The sequence below is a fragment of the Lepus europaeus genome, chromosome 11, assembly GCF_033115175.1.
Source record: "Lepus europaeus isolate LE1 chromosome 11, mLepTim1.pri, whole genome shotgun sequence".
NCBI classification, from domain to species: Eukaryota; Metazoa; Chordata; class Mammalia; order Lagomorpha; family Leporidae; genus Lepus; species Lepus europaeus.
This window is the reverse complement of record NC_084837.1, coordinates 80,903,182-80,922,349: the sequence shown is the minus strand read 5'-3', so window position 1 is coordinate 80,922,349 and position 19,168 is coordinate 80,903,182. Positions and strand designations below refer to the sequence as shown.

At 45.6% G+C, this 19,168-nt stretch overlaps 1 protein-coding gene across 1 annotated transcript in view; it reads left to right on the top strand.

Moving 5' to 3' along the window:
* The window catches only part of MYO1E (myosin IE), a 226,331-nt gene that overhangs the window by 81,540 nt on the left and 125,623 nt on the right, over positions 1 to 19,168 (top strand). The window contains exon 2 of the mRNA XM_062206033.1: positions 9,704 to 9,847. Coding sequence (XP_062062017.1) covers positions 9,704 to 9,847 — 144 coding nt within the window. The remainder of the gene's footprint in view (positions 1 to 9,703; positions 9,848 to 19,168) is intronic.

Genomic DNA, 19,168 nt, shown 5'->3' with positions numbered 1-19,168 from the left:
TGTTCCGATGGCAGGAGCCAGGTACTTATCCTGGTCTCCCATGGGGTGCAGGGCCCAAGGACTTGGGCCATCCTCCACTGCACTCCCTGGCCACAGCAGAGAGCTGGCCTGGAAGAGGAGCAACTGGGACAGGATCGGTGCCCCGACCGGGACTAGAACCCGGTGTGCCGGCGCCCCAAGGTGGAGGATTAGCCTAGTGAGCCGCGGCGCCGGCCTCAAAGGCAACTCTTGACATTGCAAAGAATATTGAGGGGTATGAATTCCCTATGGTTGAAATACACCATGAGCTCTAGGCTGGTTTATGGTGCCTTGCACATGGTTGCATGTACAAACATTGTACCAATGTTGATGGTTGCTTTTCCATCATTTGTGGTTGAAGCAAATGTTTCATTCCAGTGAAATAGCAGAAAGGCAAAAGGTAGAGTTCCAGAAGTGCAAAAGATCAAAGTCTAAGCGCATAGTTCTGCTGCTTCATCTCGTGACTGTTAGGACTGGGACAGAAAAATTCCTTCAGATGTGACCTCCTGTTCTGCAGGTCAGCGCATTACCACTGTCCACTGTTCACAGTAAGAATATGGCTCTGCTTCTCGGAATGATGTCCTTTTGACATTGGGACATTCTAAAGATCTATTTATTTGAAGGGAGAGAGAGTGAAAGAGTACGAGAAAGCTTCTATTTGCTGACTCACTCACAGTGGCTCAACCATTGGGTCTCCCACACGGGTGGCAGGGGCCCAAGTACTTGTCTCTGCTTTCCTGGGAAGCTAGATCAGAAGCAGAGTAGCCAGGACTTGAACCGGTGCTCTGATATGAGATGCTGGCATAGCAGGTGGCAGCTTAGCTCACTGTGCCATGACGCCAGCCAGATTGAGGGCATTCTAGTCCCAGGATTTCTGGGAATTGGATCTGCTGTTTTGTGCCTATGGACCAGCTAACTGTCCCAGCCATGATACTATCTTGCTGTCCAGACAACATCTTCCAGCAACCTTTCAAACCTGGAAGCAGTGCAGAATGTGATTTTAAAATGACAGTCACAACTTTTGTCAGAGAGATCCTGGTCAGACCCAACACCGCTCCAGAAAGTGCTGGATTATATTAACATTGTTTGCATGGTTTCTATTTGTTTTTAAATTTTCTTAACACATACATATGGGGGGAAAATGTAAACTTTACAAAAAAGTAGAAACTGGAAAGTAAAAGTCCCACTTCTCCCAAAACCTCCAGGCTTTCCCCCAAAAGGTACCTTGAGTATCTTTCAACAAAAGTTCTACATATGCAGTCAGTTCTATACTTGTTCCATGACTGATTTCTTTCTGTATGAAAGAGTGAATCTTGAAGATCATTTTCCTATCTTCAGGATGAGCAAGTCCCTTTCATGACTGCGTGGCACACTGTTGCAAATGTGCCATGTTCTAATCTGTCCCCTGGCGATGCTTCCTGTTTGTCTATTACAAACTGCTGAGTGACCAACCAACCCTGCACGTGTACCCTGGCATCCCTTTGCCAGTACATCTTAAGGTAAATTTATGAAAGCCCAGTTGCCAGATGGAAGAAGATAATTTTATTTCTGGTTAACCATTGATTTGTACATTGATCTTTGTGTCTGAAATTTTGATACCTGTCTCCAGGTTGCTCCATAAAACACTGTGTAGTAGACTCTAGAAATAAGAGCAGGTATGGTCACTCCCTCTGCCCAGACCCTCCCAACACGGGGCCTGTTGTATTTAATGGGCTCTCTGAACTGGCTCCCTGGCTGGGCACCTGAAGGGCGTTGGAAGACTGGAGTCAGTGTAAGGATTGCTCCTCCTCTCTCCTGGATGAATCCAGGAAGCAAGCTGCTCCCTAGGACACTGGTGAGAGTGTTTTCCCCCTGGGCCATCCTGGGGCCGCCTCCCGTGGAGCAGTGAAGGCGGCCATTCAGGAGGGAAGAAACCCTGCCTGTGGGAGCTGACTCACCTGAGGTCTTTCCAGTCCCCACCCTGCTGAAACACACACCAGTCAATGCGGCTCCACCTTGGACAGTCGGTGGGCGGATCAGCCGGCTGAGCGTCCCAGCACCACAGCCAGCTTCGTCCTGCCCGAGAGGGATACTCTTCAATGTGAGCCCCAAACAAGGCCATTATGTGAATGTGGGCGTGCCCGCTTCCTAGAACTTCCGTGTCCAACAGACTCGGCGTTAAACACCAAGTGTTGAATTCTCGGGAGTCCTGCCGGGTGGGGACTTTCTCCCTCTTTTGTAAGGGTGGTCGGGGCCCCACGTAACCCTGTGTGACTGGTGCTACTGGGGATGCTGCAAGTGACGTGCCTGGCTCAGGGCCCTGCGTTTCAGAACATCGCCATTTCCAGTGGGGGAAACGGGAAGGAGGCGCTCAGAGAAACCCACAGAAGAGAAGAAAGCTGGCTCTTGTTGAGAGATGGCCACTCTCACACAGGGTGGGGGATGTTCTTAAGCCTGCTGTCTCTCCCAGTACCCTTGGCGGCTACACTTACCTCTACCTGTCAGTCAAGGGAGGAGTAAGATAGAAGGGGGAGAATGCTCAGGATCTTTGTTCTGGAGCCATAGTACATGTTCTCACACTTGCAGGACGGTGGTGTATGTCCCAGGCCAGCGGTCAGCCTCTGCGTTCAAGTGTTCAGGGTTGTGAATAATGACTGTTTGCCACCTTGTTGCCTACTGCCTCATTCCATGGCTGTGTTCCGAGGAAGGCCTCCATTAGCCAGCTCTGTTGTCCCCACGTAAAAGTAGAAAGCAGGTGTTGTGTTTTGTCCTGTGGATTTTTTTTTAGGAGATTTATTTTATTTACTTGGAAGGCAGAATTGCTGAGGGGGAGAGAGAGATTGGGGACCTTCCATCCACTGGTTCACTTCTCAAATGGCTTCAACAGCCAGGCCTGGGCAAGGCCAAGGCTTGGAACTAGGAACTTCATCTGAGCCTCCCACATGAGTGCTTAACCCATTATGCCACAATACCAGCCCCAGGAATTTTTTTTTATTTGACAGTTATAGACAGAGACAGAAAGGTCTTCCATCCGTTGAACCACACCCCAAATGACCACTATGGCAGGCGCTGCACCGATCTGAAGCCAGGAGCCAGGTGCTTCTTCCTGGTCTCCCATGCAGGTGCAGGGGCCCAAGCTCTTGGGCCATCCTCCACTGCCCTCCTGGGCCACAGCAGAGAGCTGGACTGGAAGAGGAGCAACCAGGACTAGAACCGGTGCCCATTTGGCATGCTGGCGCTGCAGACAGAGGATTAGCCAAGTGAGCCATGGTGCCGGCCCTTCAGGAAATTCTTAAAAAAAAAAAAAGCTTTATCTGAGTTGCGTGGAGTAACAGAGCTCTCATCCTCTGGATCCAATGCGGTGACAAGGACCAGGCCAGGGCTGAATCCAGAAGCTAAGACCTCAGTGTAGATCTCCTGCATGGGTGGTGGGACCAGAGACATGTGCGGTCACTGTTGCCTCCCAGAATCAGGAACAGAACTAGGGATCAAACCCAGGTACTCCAGTGTGGCATGTGAGCATCTTAACCAGTAGGCTGAACACTCACCCCCCACCCACCATTGTAGGGAACTTCCTGGGGGCTGGGATGAGAGCCTGCCCATCCATGCCTGATTTCTAGCAGCTCCCATTATCATACATCACCCTCTGCTAGTATTCCCCAGCTCAGCCCAGCCCACTCTTGGCTTTCATTTACCACTCTGGTATGTTGTGACCTTGTCCTTGACCATCTGGGCAGGTCAGCCTTCTTCCAGGCTTGATTTGCACCCATTCTCCCTACCAGTCTTCCTCTTTTTTTTTTTTTTCCTTTATTTTTAAATTTTTTTTTCTGACAGGCAGAGTGGACAGTGAGAGAGAGAGAGAGAGAGAGAGAGAGAGAGAAAGGTCTTCCTTTCTCTGTTGGTTCACCCCCCAATGGCCTCTGCAGCTGGCGTGCTGCAGCCAGTGCACCGCGCTGATCCGAAGCCAGAAGCTAGGTGCTTCTCCTGGTCTCCCATGCCGGTGCAGGGCCCAAGGACTTGGGCCATCCTCCACTGCACTCCCGGGCCACAGCAGAGAGCTGGACTGGAAGAGGAGCAACCAGGACAGAATCCGGCGCCCCGACCAGGACTAGAACCCAGTGTGCCGGCGCCATAGGCAGAGGATTAGTCTATTGAGCCATGGCGCTGGCCTAGTCTTCCTCTTTTATGTCTTTTTTTTTTTTTTTGGGGGGGGGGGAAGGGGCAATCAATAAGGACAAAAATTGTAACTGGAAATCCTTGGGCAATTTGCAGTTTTCTCCCTAGCAAATTTGAGATAATAATGCATGGCGTGGCTATGAAGGTTGAGTGAGTTGATATAACTACAGTTGCCTAAGAGGGGGGAGGAAGAGAGATGTGTAACCAATAGGATATAGAAAGTATATTAAATCCTAGTGTCTGCTAATACTAACTGATAGAATCAAAAAGGGAGAGAACAATCCATCATGGGAAGCGGGATACACAGCAGACTCATAGAATGGCAGAGGTCCTAAATAGCACTCTGGCCTCAGAATCAGCCCTTAAGGCATTTGGATCTGGCTGAAGAGCCCATGAGAGTATTTTAGGCATGGAAAGCCAAGACACTCGGCGGGGGGGGGGGGGGGGGGGAGACCTAAATGAAAGATCTTTGCGAGTGAGATCCCAGTGGAAAGAACGGGGCCATCATCCTCCCTCTCTGAAGGGAGGAGAGAACTTCCACTTTGACTATGACCCTGTCGGAATAAGATCGAAGTCGGCGAACTCAAAAGGCTTCCATAGCCTTGGCAACTCATGACTAGAGCCTAGGGAGATTACTGATGCTATAAACAAGAGTGTCAAATTGTTAAGTCAACAACAGGAGTCACTGTGTACTTATGTCTCATGTAGGATCTGTCCTTAATGTGTTGTCCAATGTGAAGTAATGCTATAACTAGTACTGAAACAGTATTTTACACTTTGTGTTTCTATGTGGGTGCAAACTGATGAAATCTTTACTTAATATATACTAAATCGATCTTCTGTATATAAAGATAATTGAAAATGAATCTTGATGTGAATGGAATGGGAGAGGAAGCGGGAGATGGGGGGGGTGTGAGTGGGAGGGAAATTATTGGGGGGGGGAAGCCATTGTAATCCATAAACTGTACTTTGGAAATTTATATTTACCAAATAAAAAAAAAAAAAGACTCCAAAAAAAAAAAAAAAAAGAAAGTATACTAAATCAAAAATAACTCCAGTGTTTTAGTTCTCGGATGCTAAGAGGAGGTGGTCATGTGTTGCCTTTATAATGATGAGTTCCTTCTTGATGACAGGCTGTCATTCTGTTGCCTTTTTAAACTTAAGCAGAAGTATTCAGGAACTCACTAGGGAGACAAAGTAAAGAAATCAGGTTTGAATGAGTCTGTCCTCACGGAGTCTTTTGTTTGCATATTGTCTTGGATACTTCCTAGTTGGGAGGTCTCAGTTTTCTTTTATACAGCATGGGAACGTCAGTGTGTGCAGTAATGACTAGAATGACCTCCACCCACATCAGCCAGCTCATTGCTTTGCATATACAGATTCTCCTTGACTTATGATAGGCTTGTGCCCTCCCCCATAAACCCATTTTAAATGGAAAACTTCTAAGTCAAAAATGCCTTTGATGCCCTTAACCTACAAACATCCCAATTCAGCAACACAGCACACTGCAGGGTGTGGGTTGTTGGTCCTCAAGAGCTTGTGGCAGGTTGGGAGCCTTGCTGGCTGGTGCTGTCCAGCATCATCAGAGAGGACCATGTGTCACTTGCCTGGGAAAAATCAGAATTCAAGATACAGTTTCTGTTAAATGCATATCAGGTTCGCACTGTTGTAAAATAGAAAATCATAGCTTCAGTCACAAGTTGGAGGTTCTCTGTATTGCCATGCACTATACTACTAGCTCCTTACCACACTGGAGTAGCAGACAGGATGCTCCAGGAAGAGGACTGAAGACCTGGGGTGGGAATCCCAGTGATACCCGGGATCATGAAAATCAGTGAGCACCTCGGGAGCCCCTGTTCTCACGGGGGAACAACTGCCACACCAGAGAGGACAGGGAACAGCCTCTGAGACAGGGCGTGTGGAAACAGTGCTCCCGGGTGAGACAGAGAAGCACCGTTGCATTGGACACCAAGACCAATAGCGATTGCCTTGGGAAGGCAGCTTCTGTGGTGCAGTAGGGCTACCCTCGTGTGCACTGTGACACAGAGCTCCTCCATTTCTTATCCTATGTAGAAATTCCATAACTGCTTATTAATAGCCTTCTGTCTTCCCTTGTGTTTAATTCCTCATTGAGAAAAACCAAAATCTGGACTCTTTTGAATAGGTAGTCATCTGCTGGAGTTGAAAAAAACTAACCAAAAGACCTATGAGCCAGTTTGGGAGCTTGATTTTCTACACGGGGTCACTTTTGTGGGTGCCAGAGGCTGGAAAAGAAGGGAGAGAAGAGGAAGGGTCACTGGGGGTCTTTCTCTGATTGGAAGCAGACCCTGGGCAGTCAGTGGAAACTGGGTGAGTCAGGCAGCAGCCAGTGCTTTTTTTTTCCCTTTCTGTTTTGCCACAAGAGGAAGAAGGCGTGGTGAGGCCTGAGGTAATTCTGTAGAACTGATGCTTCATGTGGTTCTGAGAAAGCCAAATATATCATATAGGCAATTTCCTTTTGCAAGACAGCATGGGTGGCAAACCTTCCCGATCGCTTTCCAGCGCATGAATCTCACGGCACTGGTTTGCTTTTCCTATGGTGGCCCCTGCTTGGCTGATTTTTAGAGACTGCTTTTCCCAGAACCTCTTAGAATTTGTTATTTGCAGAGGATCTGTCTCCTCTGAGAAAACACTGAACAATTTGACAAAAATGTCGAATGAAATTTGAACTCCATCTTAATTCTTTCCACCTACTTCTCTCAAAGTCTCCCATTCTCTTTTCTCATATTTGTCTTGATGTCTGAGCAAATCGGCCTGTTCTGTATACCCTCATCCAGAACTTTGCTCTCTGTCGTCCAGTCCCCAGGTAATGAACTCCCAGGGAGGGGCAAGGGCCAGGACTCAGATCGGTGCTCGCCACCCTTCCCCCGTGCATGGTGCTTCTGGAAGGAAGCACGAAGTGTTTGAAATCATGAGACAGTCTTCTGACATTTTGTCACATTTACCTTTAAAAAAAAATCGAAAATCAAAATTACACTGAGATCTTCCATCCTCTGGTTTACTCCCCGAGATGGCCGCAACAGCCAGGGCTGAGCTATGCTGAAATCAGGAGTCGGGAGCTTCTTCTGGGTCTCCCATGTGGGTGGCAGGGGCCCAAGCACTTGGACCGTCTCCACTGCTTTTCCCAGGTACATAAGGAGCTGGGTCAGTAGTGGAGTAGTTGGGACATGAACCAGTGCCCAAATGGAATGCCAACACTGCAGGCAGCAGCTTTACCCACTACACCACAACACTGGCCCGTGTTTACCTTTATTTCATATATATTAGGATAGTTCAAAAAGTTCATGGAAATAGAATTAAAATAGTTTATTTTGGTGCAAAAATTTTCAAAATCCATGCCCATCAGTGATCTAAAAGTTCATGGAAAGATATATATTCTGGAAAAACTACAGATTTCATCTTTTTTGCTTCATAGTACACTTATTTTTAATTATTTTTTCTACAAACATTTTGAAGTACCTTCATTAGCTTTTTTTGTCCTGGTAAATAAAATTACAATAAATGATCCTTCTCCTTGTGGTCTCCCCTGGCAAATCCAAAATATTTTAGATCTACTTCAAATGGAGGTAGATTTCTACCTCTCCCAGGACTAGCACAACCCCCACCCCAACTTTTGTAACAGGAGTTTTGTGTGTGTGTTTGCATTGACTGTTTTGTCAATGATTCATTTTATACGTGAATCACTTTACTCCATTGTTATCTCCCCAAGACCGGGCACATAAGTAAACACATAGGGGTCCCACTACTGATGTGCCAATTGAAAGCAAGTTCTAGAGTTCAGAGTGTTCAGAGGCCAGCCTTGATGTTCAGAAAATCCTAGGAGTAGATGAGAGCCCAGGCCTTCACCTATGTAAGGAGGCCATGGGCCTGGAAGAGATTCTAGCATCCGAGCATGTTCTGGGGTCACGTTTAGTCTGTCCTGACCACTTCTTCATTGATATAGCAATGATCACAGTGTTTATTTTGAATGTAGAAGGCCAATGTTACATTGACAGTGATAAGTTTATAGATGACTTAAGACATTATGACAATAATTTAGCCATTGTGTATGTGAAATATATTCCTTGCATTTCTAGGTTCTGTCATATAATTTGTAAAACAAGTCTAGAAAGTTTGTATTTGTACTGATAAATTTGATATAATCATAAGTTTGGAGGGGTTATCAGAGATCATCCTTCATGTATTGTGCTATATTGCTGACATTGGTGCTTTGTGTTATTTTTATTTATAAAGATTCATTTGAAGATATACCTTCCAAACACTGGTTCTATTCCCCCAGTGGCTATAAGGGCTGGGTGAGGCTGGGCTGGACTGAAGCCAGGAGCTGGGAGCTTCTTCCAGGTCCCCTGTGTGGGTGGCAGGAGTCCAAGCACTTGGACCATCTTCTGCTGCTTTCCCAGGTGCATTAGCAGGGAGCTGGATGGGAAATGGAGCAACCTTGACAGGAACAAGTGCCTATGTAACATGCCAGTGACACAGGCAACAGTTTAACCTGCTGTGCCAAAATACTGCCTCCTATCTATTTTTTAAGTTCATCTTTTAACTTTTTACTAAATTTATTTGATGATATGTTTTTATTTACTTATTTGAAAGGCAGAGTGGCAGAGAGAGATGGAGAGACAGAGTGAGATTTTACCAGCTGGTTCACTCTCCAAATGGCCACAGTATCCAGGCCTAAAGTCGGAAGCCAGGAACTTCTTCCTGGTCTCTCACGTGGGTGTTGGATTGCTTGGGCCATCATCTGCTGCTTTCCCAGGTGCATTATCAGGAAGCTAGATCAGAACTGGAGGAGCCAGGTCTTGAACTAGCATGCCAATATGGGATGCTGTGTTGCAAACAGCGGCTTAACCTGTGCCAAAACACTGGTCTTGCTATGGTTTAATTCTCATAGCAGCTCTACAAGAATGATTTTTATTTTCCTCATTTTACAAATGAGAAAAGAGAAGTTTGAATAAGCAGTGAGCTTAGTTAATTCTCCCCATTTTTTTCTTAGACTATAGGTGATAAAACTAGAACTTGAATCCAGGTCTATTGATAGCAACTTTTTTTGAAGACTTATTTATTTACTTGACAGAGTGACAGAGAAGGAAAGACAGATCTTCCATCTGCTAGTTCACTTCTCAAATGTATGCAACAGCCAGGGCTAGGCCAGGAAAAAGCCAGGAGCCAGGAACTCCACCTGGGTTTTCCATTTGGGTGACAGCACCCCAAGTACTTGGGCCATCATCTCCTGTTTCTTAAGTACCTTAATAGGAAGCTGGATCAAAACTGGAGGAACAGGGACTTGAGCCAGATACTCTGACATGGGATGTGAGTGCCCCAAGCAGCAGGTTAAACTCCGCCGATGCCTGCCTGCCCCGATAACAAAAATCTTTGCTCTGTTTGTTCTGCTACATTTTACTTGGGGGATATTTGGAAAACTTGTGGCATACCTTTTTTTAATCTTGAATTAAAGAAACTGTCCTAATCATTGTGCATTTTCTGTTCCCAGGGCAGCAAAGGTGCCTACCGGTACCACTGGCAGAGCCACAATGTCAAGCACAGTGGCGTGGATGACATGGTGCTGTTGTCCAAGATCACAGAGAACTCCATCGTGGAGAATCTGAAGAAGAGATACATGGATGACTACATCTTCGTATCCTTTACTGGTTTCTTTGGCCATGTCTGTAATAGGAGTGCATTCCCAGTAGGACGTAGCCTTGTTCCTAGCTGTTGGTGTGAACTGACGCTGGGTGCTCACACCATTTTCACTGTATTACTGTGAGATCTTAGGCTTTGTGGCCACTTGGTTCAGGTGGTCCAGAGAGCAGAGATGAAGCTAACTTGTTTTCCTGGCGTCTGACATGGGGGAAATGTAGCCAGCTCTTACTCTGTGGCATAGTCCCTTCAATGTGCTCTTGCCGTGCACATGGTATGTGCAACCTCTGCTGTTTTAGAGAAAGTCCTGCTTTTCCAAGTGCTGTCGATGATGCTTCCTGATTACAAAGCAGGCATTACAGTACAGCCTTGATAGGTTTAAAAAAGATTGCCTCGTGCAGGAGGGGAAAAAAAGGCTATCTTGCAGATTTTTCTGCATCTTGATGCGTACTAACGGAAATCTGGGAAGTAAAGATCAGCTATTGAAAGTGCCTGACGTTCTTGAGTTGTTCTTTATGTTTTGATTTTAGCTTACCATATGCCAATTTTTATAGGGCTTTAAACATGCAGAATGGAAATTTGATTCAAATGTGTGATATTTGCTGAAGTTCCTACACGATTCAGGAACTTTGTTTGGTGCAGTTATGTAAAGATGGAGCAGAGGAGTCTTTGCAGGAATTAGTCATACACATGCAAAGGTCTGTGTAATATGAACTGGCGGCTTCACTTCAGTGTTGGTAGTAACTTTTTTTAAAAAAAAAATTTATTTATTTGGAATGCAGAGTTACAGAAAGACAGAGAGAGCGCGAGCTGGTTCACTCCCCAGATAGCCGCAATGGCCGGAGCTGCACCTATCTGAAACCAGGAGCCTCTTATGGATCTCCAACATGGGTGCAGGGGCCCAAGCACTTGGGCCATCTGCTGCTGCTTTCCCAGACCATAGCAGAGAGCTGGATCGGAAGTGTAGCAGCCGAGACTTGAACCAGTGCCCATGTGGGATGTCAGCACTGCAGGCAGTAGCTTTACCCACTATGTCACAGCGCCAGCCCAGTAGTAACTTCTAAAGGGAGGGTGTTGGGGATGACCTAGTACAACTGGAGTCTTTGCCAGTGTAGTGTAGTATATATATTTTATCCCAGAAAGCTTGGGGGAATCATTTGGTTTGCTTTTTCTTCTTTCCTTCTATCCTTCAGATTTATTAGGTTTATTTGAAAAGGCAGTGTGTTACAGACAGAACGAGCTTCCAGCCCCTGTTTCATCCCCAAATGGTGAGGGCTGGGCCATGCTGAAGCCAGGAGCCAGGAATTCCATCCAGGTCTCTCATATGATTGCTGGGGCCCAAGTACTTGGGCCGTCTTTCACCCCTCTCCCAGGTACATTAACAGAGACCTGGATTTGAAGTAGAACCACCAAGGCTCATTTGGGATGCCAGTGTTGCAGGTAGTAGCTCAACCTGCTCCACCATAACTTAGGCAGCAGTCTTTTTGCACGGACTGCCTGTCTAATCGCTGGTGTGTGGGGTACCTCTGACCTGAATTTTTTTCATTTTAAATTTTTACATATTTGTTTGAAAGGCAGAGACATTGAGAAGGTGACAAATCCTATCTGCTGGTTTTCTCCCTAAGTGCCTGCAACAGTCAAAACCGAGCCATGGCTAAGCCTGGAGCCCAAAACTCAATCCCATGGGTGGCAGGAACCCAAATACTGGAGTCATCACCTACTACCTCTGAGGTTGTGCATTAGCAGGAACCTGGATCTAAAACGGAGCCTAGGCTCTAACCCAAGGACTCCGGTGTGGGATGCAGGCATCCTAAGCAGTGTACTCGCTACTGTGCCAAGTGCCTGTTCCTTTCCACAAGTTTTTTTGTGTGTGTGTTTTTTTCTTTCTTTCTTTCTTTCTTTTTTTTGGCATTGGTTGTAGGTTGTTGAGAAAGCTTTTGATTTTATTTTACAAGGTCTTCTTTATGAAAATCTCACAAAGAGATTCCTCTTAGGATTTAGTTTTCTGAACAACATCTTAGCTTTTTTTCTTTTTTCTTTTTTCTTTTTTCTTTTTTTTTTTTTTTTATTTTTTACAGGCAGAGTGGACAGTGAGAGAGAGAGACAGAGAGAAAGGTCTTCCTTTTGCCATTGGTTCACCCTCCAATGGCCGCCGCGGTAGCGCGCTGCGGCCGGCGCACCGCGCTGTTCCGATGGCAGGAGCCAGGGGCTTATCCTGGTCTCCCATGGGGTGCAGAGCCCAAACACTTGGGCTATCCTCCACTGCACTCCCTGGCCACAGCAGAGAGCTGGCCTGGAAGAGGGGCAACCGGGACAGGATCGGTGCCCCGACCGGGACTAGAACCCGGTGTGCCGGCGCCGCAAGGCGGAGGATTAGCCTGTTGAGCCACGGCGCCGGCCAACATCTTAGCTTTTATTTTATGAACTCTGAAATCACAAACTTTTTGAAGTGCCCTTGTATATTTGGATTTGTTATCTATATGGTAACAGCATCATTTAAAAGAAGTATTTGCAGCTGGCGCCGCGGCTCACTTGGCTAATCCTCCGCCTGCGGCACTGGCACCCTGGGTTCTACTCCCGGTTGGGGCGCCGGATTCTGTCCCGGTTGCTCCTCTTCCAGTCCAGCTCTCTGCTGTCGCCTGGGAAGGCAGTAGAGGATGGCCCAAGTGCTTGGGCTCTGCACCCACATGGGAGACCAGGAGGAAGCACCTGGCTCCTGGCTTCAGATCGGCGCAGTGCGCAGGCCGTAGCGGCCATTTTGGGGGGAGAACCAACAGAGGGAAGACCTTTCTGTCTCTCTCTCAACGTCTAACTCTGCCTGTCAAAAAAAAAAAAAAGTATTTGCAATTGACAAATAATTGCGTATATTTCTAGAGTATAGTGATATTTTGATCTATTTATCATGTAATGATTAAATCAAATGAATTAACATATCCAGCAGCTCACATACTTATTTGTGATACAGACATTAAAAATCAATGCTTGGGGCTGGCGCTGTGGCATAGTAGGTTAATCCTCCACCTGTGACACAGGCATTCCATATGGGCGCTGGTTCTAGTCCCGGCTGCTCCTCTTCCAATCCAGCTCTCTGCTGTGGCCTGGGAAAGCAATAAGAAGGCCCAAGTGTTTGGGCCCCTGCACCCACGTGGGAGACCTGGAAGAAGCTCCTGGCTTTTGATCGGCACAGCTCCAGCCATTGTAGCCATTTGGGGAGTGAACCAGCAGAAGGAAGACCTTTTTCTCTGTCTTTCTGTCACTGTCTACAACTCTACCTGTCAAATAAATAAAATCTTTAGAAAAAAACCAATGCTCTTGGTTTGTTATGTAATTATTAACTTACAATAGCATTTTGGGAAGAGGGATAGGTGCTAAAATCCAGGAGTGAACCAGAGGCCTATGATAGCATTTTGATCTGCTGCGGGGAGCAACCTGTTGGGCTGTGGATAAAGTCCTGCCTGCTGCTATTTTTGTAAAGTTCTATTGGAATGTCACCAGGCTCTTTCCTTTGCTTAGTATCTGTGTCTGCCTTCATGCTACAGCACGTGGCAAAGTTGAGTACTCAGAACAAATCTTAATAGAAAAAAATGTTCTCAATTGCTCTAGACACCTGAGAAGGCTTTCTTATTTAATTGTATGGAAGCAGTTGTGTTCAACTGTTAGTTTTTATTTGGTCAAAAAATGGAAATCTGCATACTTTACGTGGACATAGCACCTTGCATAGACTATCATAACGTTTCTATGCAAGATCCATGGACAGGGAAGCTGGCAGATGAGATTAGGAAGAGTGGTTGGATGGGGCTGGCACTGTGGTGTAGTGGGCTAAGGCTCCGTAGACAGCACTGGTATCCCATATGGGCGCTAGTTCTAGTACCAGCTGCTCCTCTTCCTATCTAGCTCTCTGTTATGGCCTGGGAAAGCAGTAGAAGATGACCCAAGTGCTTGGGCCCCTGCACCCATGCAGGAGATCCGGAGGAAGCTCCTGGCTTCAGGTCAGCCCAGCTCCAGCCGTTGTGGCCATCTGGGGAGTAAACCCGGGGTTGGAAGACTTCATTCTACCTGTAACTCTAGCTCTCAAAGTCTTTTTTTAAAAAAAAAAAAAAAAAAAAAGTGGCAGGCTGAGGATCTGGGCTGCCTGTGTTCAAACTTTCCATGGATCTGTTAACCTTAATAGTCACTGTGATTGGCACACCTTGTTTTCCTCATCTGTTAAATGAGAGTGATAATAAAATCGCCCACATGAGACAGTTGGAGAGCGAAATGAAATATTGAACATGCTAAGTACTCGGTACTTTAGTTATTATCACAATCTAAAGGTGTATAAGTTCTTCCTATCTTCATTATTTCCCAAAACTTCAGTTGTAAAATTGTTTATGGTGAATTGGGTACATTTTTCTTACCATAAAACTATTTTACATGAAGGATTGGCAAGCCCATAAAAATTTAATTTCACTGAGTGTAGCTGAACAAATTATTTATTTAATGGTTCTTGGAATGTAGACTCAATTTACTACATTATTTTTAAGATTTATTTATTTGAAAAGCAGAGTTAGAGAGAGGCAAAGACAGATCCTCCATCCACTAGTTTACTCCCCAAATGGTCGCAATGGCCGGAGCTGTGCTGATTTGAAGCCAGGAGCCAGGTGCTTCTTTCTGGTCTCCCACATGGGTGCAGGGGCCCAAGCATTTGGGCCATTTTCTTCTGCTTTCCCAGTCTACAGCAGAGAGCTGGATTGGAGCAGCCTGGACTCGAACTGGTGCCCAACTGGGAGGCTCGTGCTGCAGGCAGTGGCTTTACCTGCTACGCTACGGTGCTGGCCCCGTTACTACGTTGTATACGTGACATGTTGTTTTTGATAAGCTGGGAAAGAGAAGAAGAAAATGATGTCAGTGGCTAGTCTTTGGTTGTCCTGGTCCACCTCTCTATCCTCCAAAATGACCGTTTTACCATCAGAACACCAGAAGGCGGTTTCTTGGGGATTTTTTCTAACAATCAAAAATTACAAGATCCCTTAAGGCATTAACTATTCATTTTAAATGGCTTCTAACGTGTTCAAGCATCAAGGAGAATCCTACCATCGTCACCGTCCCACTCCTCAGGCTCAGGGTCTGTTAACCTCTCAGTGTAAACTTTTCTCTTGAACCATCTACATAACATGTGTGGGGACCTCAAAGTTGGTGAAATAATTGAGTTGCAAGATATGTTTATTTTGGTACAGAAATTTTTAAATCATATGGTAGTACATATTTTGAAAAACTACATATGAACTTAAATTTTTTTTTGTTGTACTGGAATAGATTTTAATTGTATTTTCCATGAGCTTTGAGGTATCTTCATGTGTGTGCTTTCTTGTTGTCAGTGTTAACAAATGGTGGCATCACCTTGCGTCATGTGTTTCTTGGGTGCCTGCCTTTCTTGGCATGGCGTATGGTTTTGTGTTCAGTGAAAATGTGTTGACTGTCAAGACTTTTTCAATTCAGACAACAGAATTTTTAAATGACTCACACGTAGGGGGCTGATTCCATGCCTTTGAATTAATGCCTGTGAATCCATGACTGACTAATTCTCTGTTCTATCAAGGAAATGAGTTCCTTGTCCACTAATGACTGCATGTGTTAGAAATCTCTACCCACTCAATATGTGAGAAGTCCGGCGTGAATGTGCTTCCTATCAGTAGCACAGAGCAGCTCTCAGCTCTAAGGAAGCTTGAGGCTCTGATGGATGTTTCTGTGACCATTCTGAGGGTTTGGCTGCAAATCTTTTCCTCCCATAAGTGAGAAAGGCCTCCTCTACCACTTCATGTTAAGGGAATAATGTAATAGAGTAGTGAACAGTGGGGTTTTTTCCCTTCTGTATTTAATTGTTAAAGCAAGAAGAGATTTAGTGCACTTGATGTTATAAAATATCTCATTTGACTCTTGTGCATCTACGAGCAGCACATCGTCTTGGAGGTCAGCATTTGGAACAATCGATTGTTAATATATTCAGGCCAAATGCACATTGCTTTGCTCTATGGTAAGAAAAAAAAAAATCTACTTACAAAATGCTGACACTGTTTACCAATAAACCCTCTTTTTTTTTTTTTAAACTTTCTGTCCTTAGACCAGGAAGGTTCAGTTTGTCATCTGTTTGTCGTGCATGTTTCTGCACTTCTTACAATTACATTCTAAAATGTACGTGGAAGGCTGTACTGCGTTGCCTCGTGCACTTGGCCAGACAGCTCTTCTTGCCACTGGGCTGATGAAAATCGTTCCTGTACAAAGCACTCCACGCACGTTTCAGCCAACTTTCTCCAAACTTGTTTTTACTCAAAGACCACACGCAAATGTGTTTGGCATTTTTAATCCTTGAATTAGGAGTTTAGAGTTTGAGGCCAGACCGACTGGAGCGCAAGGCGGTGAAGCTGTTCTGACTGAGGTTTGGCCCTTGGCTGGCCAGTTCCTGTGGAGGGACTTCCATGCTGTTAGTGGGATGAACATTGGTCTGGCAGCTGGAGCCAAAGGCTCAAGTTCCAGCTTGACCCCTCACATATGTGACTCTGGGGGTGTCGCCTCACCTCCTTGCTCCACCTTAGTGATGCATCCAGGGGAATTGACTTTATCAGTGAGGATAGTTTCAGGGAATTCACTGAGTACTAAAAAAATTTTTTTTCTTTAAAGTTAAACTCAAGGCAAGATTTGGCCTAGTGGTAAAGACTCTGGTAAAGATATCAGAGTACCTGGGTTCAAGTGCACACCCTGCGAGACAACAGGTGATGGCTCAAGTGGTTGGGTTCTTGCCACCCATGAGAAAAGACCTAGACCGAGTTCCCTTCCCAGCCCTGGCTGTTTCTGTCACTTAGGGAATGAAAGTGAACCAGTGAATGCACTCAACCAATCTGTCCCCAACTCAAGTAAAGAAATTTTAACAAATACATGTTAAACCCTTAGTTTTCCTAATAAGACAATTAAAAACAAACAGGCAGAAGTAATAAGTGCCAGATTTCATAAATATGAGAATGTTTTCAAATGAGAAAGGAAGAAAAATAATCTAAGAACAAAGGACAGCCCTTTATATTGAAAAAATTGAGCTTTATAAAAAATTTGGTGTATTAAATCTCTTTTGGACATCCTTGCTACAGGCCCACAAAAACTTACAAGACCCCTGGACAAGCATCAGGGAATCAATCCAAACAGACCTGCTAGGTACCTGCTGTCTCTTATTCTATTAAAGAGATGGCATTAAATTTTCCCCATTTTTTAATACCATCTTTGTATCTCCGTGCACTTTTAAAATTAATCTTTGACCACACCTTCGTTGCCAAACATTGTGTGGGCAGTGATCTGAGCAACGTTTTCCAAATGCACACCTGACTTTCACAGTGCAGAGTGGGAGAGAAAGTTGAAGGCGCTTGTCTTTCCAACCCAGCAGGAGACCTGCACACCCAGAAAAGTAGCTGAGATCCCTACAGAGCTGCCAGATTGCAAAGGCAAAAATTGTTTATCTAAACAATCAGCCCATCCTCTCACCTGAAATAGCTAAAATAGGCTTGCTTTCTTCCCATCTAAATTAAATTCTCTTGTCTCGGTGCGGAGTAGCTTAAGTTTGTAGCTACTTAGCTTAGAAACAGGTGTAGGCTCATTACTTACTTTCAAACCATGTTTCATTATTCAGGAATTGTCTCAAAAAATATTGCCCTTGGCCGGCGCCGTGGCTCACTAGGCTAATCCTCCGCCTTGTGGCGCCGGCACATCGGGTTCTAGTCCCGGTCGGGGCGCCGATCCTGTCCTGGTTGCCCCTCTTCCAGGCCAGCTCTCTGCTGTGGCCAGGGAGTGCAGTGGAGGATGGCCCAAGTCCTTGGGCCCTGCACCCCATGGGAGACCAGGAGAAGCCCCTGGCTCCTGCCATCGGAACAGCGCGGTGCGCCGGCCGCAGCACGCTACCCCTGCGGCCATTGGAGGGTGAACCAACGGCAAAAGGAAGACCTTTCTCTCTGTCTCTCTCACTGTCCACTCTGACTGTCAAAAAAAAAAAATATATATTGCCCTTGAGAACTCTGCTGGAAAATGTTGGGGAGCTGCCACAATGTTCCCTCTTCATCACTGATTCAGAATGGGCCTAGAATAATCCAAAGGACAGCTTTATTTTTTTCTATGAATGTCTCCTTAACCAGATAGACACTTAACAGAATGTGGAAAACCATCTATTGAGTGAAAAATCAAGACTTTGAGGTACTTTTTTATGTACAAGTTATTTACAGTTTTAAAAAGGTGGTTATGTCAGGAGCTCATGTGCAGCTGATCTCCTGTTTATTGGGTAGCTAAGAGTGTGGCGGGTGGGGAGTCAAACCTTTTGGCTGCATCTTCAGGGCAGCCCAGGCTTTGGGTACAGTGATCCTTGTCTGCAGTCCAAGATGGCACTGACCGATAAGGGAAGGAGCACCCTTGGCCGTGGAAGGGCCGTGTGTGCCCAAGTTTGCTTTTACCAGGTAAAGGTGTGGATATAGAATAGACATCCTCATCTTTTATATCAGCATGGTTCTAGCAAGCTTGCAGTTTTTAGAGATTTAGTTTAGTGTAAGAATCGTTTGTTTAAAAGATTTATTTATGTATTTGAAAGGCAGAGACGGAGGTCTTCACTCCCCAAATGGCTTCAACAGCCGGAGCTGGGCTGATGCAAAGCCAGGAGCTTCTTCCAGGTCTCCCACACAGAAGCAGGTGCCCAAGCACTCGGGCCATCTTCTACTGCTTTCCCAGGCCATAGTAGAGAGCTGGATTGGAAGTGGAGGAGCTTGGACTCAAACTGGCGCCTATATGGGATGCCAGCACTGCAGGCAGCAGCTTTACCCACTACTTCACAGCGCCGGCCCTGAGAATCATTCTTTCACAAGAGAATCACAATTAGGTCCACCCCACATGGAAAGGACACTAGAGAAATCCACTAAGGAAGAGAGACTTTTCTAAATACACATAGAGTCCCAGAAGCTAAGTCAGAAGAAGGTATAGAGCTGTTTGAGTCAGCACTCATTCACCCCGCATGAAACCCCAGCACTGCCAGTTTAAGACTGACAGGTGAAGTATGGATGCTTGTTAAATCCGAGTGTCAAACAACGAATAACTTTTTTAGGATAAAAAATACTGCTGAATACTTAAATCTAGAATGATACCTGTACTTTAAAAAGTCTTCATTGTTTAGCTGACCTTGCAAATTAAGTAGGCATGCTGTATTTTTATTTGCTAACTCTGGCAACTCTAGCAATAATAACACGACAATACCTGATAATTGTAGAAAGACATAGCTTGTTTATTAGCAATGTGGGCTCTGAGCCAGCTTGCCTTGGTT